Source organism: Montipora foliosa, chromosome 5 (assembly GCF_036669935.1).
Source record: "Montipora foliosa isolate CH-2021 chromosome 5, ASM3666993v2, whole genome shotgun sequence".
Classification (NCBI taxonomy): Eukaryota; Metazoa; Cnidaria; class Anthozoa; order Scleractinia; family Acroporidae; genus Montipora; species Montipora foliosa.
This window is the reverse complement of record NC_090873.1, coordinates 47133571-47136070: the sequence shown is the minus strand read 5'-3', so window position 1 is coordinate 47136070 and position 2500 is coordinate 47133571. Positions and strand designations below refer to the sequence as shown.

At 43.8% G+C, this 2500-nt stretch overlaps 1 protein-coding gene across 1 annotated transcript in view; it reads left to right on the top strand.

Annotated features, from left to right (window-relative positions):
• The window catches only part of LOC138004506 (ZP domain-containing protein-like), a 9384-nt gene that overhangs the window by 5344 nt on the left and 1540 nt on the right, over nt 1–2500 (top strand). The window contains exons 4-5 of the mRNA XM_068851039.1: nt 1–124; nt 1116–1405. The exon at nt 1–124 is cut by the window's left edge and continues 99 nt beyond it. Coding sequence (XP_068707140.1) covers nt 1–124; nt 1116–1405 — 414 coding nt within the window. The remainder of the gene's footprint in view (nt 125–1115; nt 1406–2500) is intronic.

Here is a 2500-nt window from a genome sequence, read left to right as displayed (position 1 = left end):
CTATGTACCTTGAAGTTAAAGTGACTTCTAGTGACTCCAAGCTGGTGTTGATTCCTCTTAAATGCTGGGGTACACCCTCTCCAGACCTGGATGATGACAAATATTACGCCTTTATCGAAGACGGGTAAGCCAATTTAAATAGCCAGGCCACACCCTGCCTCTTGAACAAACCTACTAGCGCTCGCCTGGAGGTTTTTCCAGTTTTTCCAATCTACAATGTTTGTCAAAAAAAACAATAGTTGGGAAACCTTATTACAGTAAAAAGGTTTTTAAACTGTTTGGATTGCACCAATGGTTTTATTTAAGAGCCCAACCTGTTACATCCTAAAAACCAGCATTTGGGTGGGGGAGGGGGGGGGGGGGGGGAGGGGTTTTACGGGGAAGGATCGTCGGAAGGTTTTTCACTGATACCCATAACCCCTTTCAGGAGCCCATGAGTAGGAGCCTCCATGTGCTCTATATCCTCGAGTCAACCTTTGCCCGTATCTTTCTATTTTTAGAACCAACCCTTCAGCAGGAGACTGACATTTACATTAATTTACATCAATTCGCCCAATTTGCGTACATTGTTTTCGCTATTTTTGTCTTCGTCAGACAATGAATTTATTCTGATTGACTATTTTAAACAGCGCGTGCAGTGCCGAACAACTCGTGGCGTTCTAAAAATAGAAATATACGGGCAAAGGTTGACTCATAGGGCTTGTATGGGGGAGGCAAGCTCCTACTGATGGGCTCCTGCCCCTTTCCTTTCACAACTGACCTGGCAATTCTACGCGAGTTGCCCAAAACTATGATAAGCATAGAAAATAAAGAACGAAAGAAACGTAGAAGGCAGCAACAAGCTAAGAGGCGTCAAGTATGACTGAAGAGAAACCAACACCAGAAAAGCAAATAAACATAAGAAATAAACAGAGAAAAAGGAAAAAAAAATTCTGAAGAAATTTTCGTGAGAGCAGTTAAGATAAAAACTGCGTTATAGTTACAAGCCAATTAAGGTGACCAGTCTATTGGCGAGAGAGTGGAAAACGATTTTGTCCCTTACCATCATCAAAACAACCCTCGGAAATGAAGATAATATCGCGTCCTTTCGTTTTCCTTATGACCTGTTTACCCAGGTGTAAAGAGAAAGACGACCCCACCATTGTGTTTGACTACATGGAAAGCAACGTTCAGCATTTTCAACTGGGTGCGTTCCGTTTCATGGGTGAAAGTGTGGATACCGATGTCTACCTGCATTGTGATGTAGAGGCCTGTCGCAAAGGAGATAATGAATCGCGCTGCGCTAAAGGATGCGAGGACGGCTCGATCAGGAAGAGGCGTGACTTGGTCCGTGATTTTGCGGAAAGCCGACAGGAGATGACTATCGGCCCCATCAAAAGATTGAGTCACAAAGAAGCGGCTGATGGTGAGTTTTACCTGCAAAGTGTAACATAACAGATAATTCTGAATTAGTGGAGGAGGAGACAGGCTAAGAATAGAGAGCCTGAGAAGAACAAGACAAAATCTGTGGAGAGAAGGTAATTTTTACCGTTCGCGTTTCGCGTGAACGCGATGCCAAATCTCTCTACTACCACTCAAGTAACGTGTAACAAAAAAGGTATGAATCACATAGCATGAAACATGATCTCATGTTATCAGATTTTAGAGTGTTTACGAGGGTCCTGAAGCGGCAAGTTGAGGCTTTTCGGTGCTTTGAAATCATGGTACATGTAATTCTATCTATTCCGTATAACAATAACTTTCATAGGCGATCAAGACTGAGTTTTCCTAAGCTAGTGTTACTAGACTAGAGAAGAGCAGAATAACGTGACTCCCTTAAGACAAGTACTGTGAAGTAGTTTTTGCAAAGTATGCGTTTCTGCGCTCGAGATCACTGAGTAAAACCAAGAACGTACAGAATTAAGTAAAGGAGACTTGACCATTAGGGTAACTTATTACAAAGACGAGTAGAGGAGGATATTAGGCCCGGATTATCACTAGTTCGCACAGTCCATGACTTGTTGCAACCACAAGTCTCGGCGCGAGACTTTGGTTCCTTCTACACTGTTTCAGAAATTTCCAACAATGGTGGAATGTCATCACTTACAAAAACAGGTCGTTGCTTGAACTGCGCGTATGTCGGAACTGATCAATCTCGTCCCCAGAGTCCGCTTTTCTTTTGGTCAGCACCAAAAACACGGACTCTGGCCACTTTCAAGGCAGGAAGTCCGCAAATCCCGGACTTTAGGTTTGTCTGCGCACGCTCAGAACTTTGAAACAACAGTGGTTGTCAGCGATTACAAAAGTGGACCTTCACTACTGTACAACTGCGCATAAATTGGAAGTGGCCACAGTCCGTGTTCCTGGTGCTGACCAAAAGAAAAGTGGACTCTGGGACGAGATCGGGAACTGATCGATGGTTGACCCTGCAATCAGTTCAGTGCGCTCAGCAATGAGCTATCAAGCCAACTGAGAGTTGGTCACTCATGAGACCGAATATATCCCGTAAGAAGTGAACAAA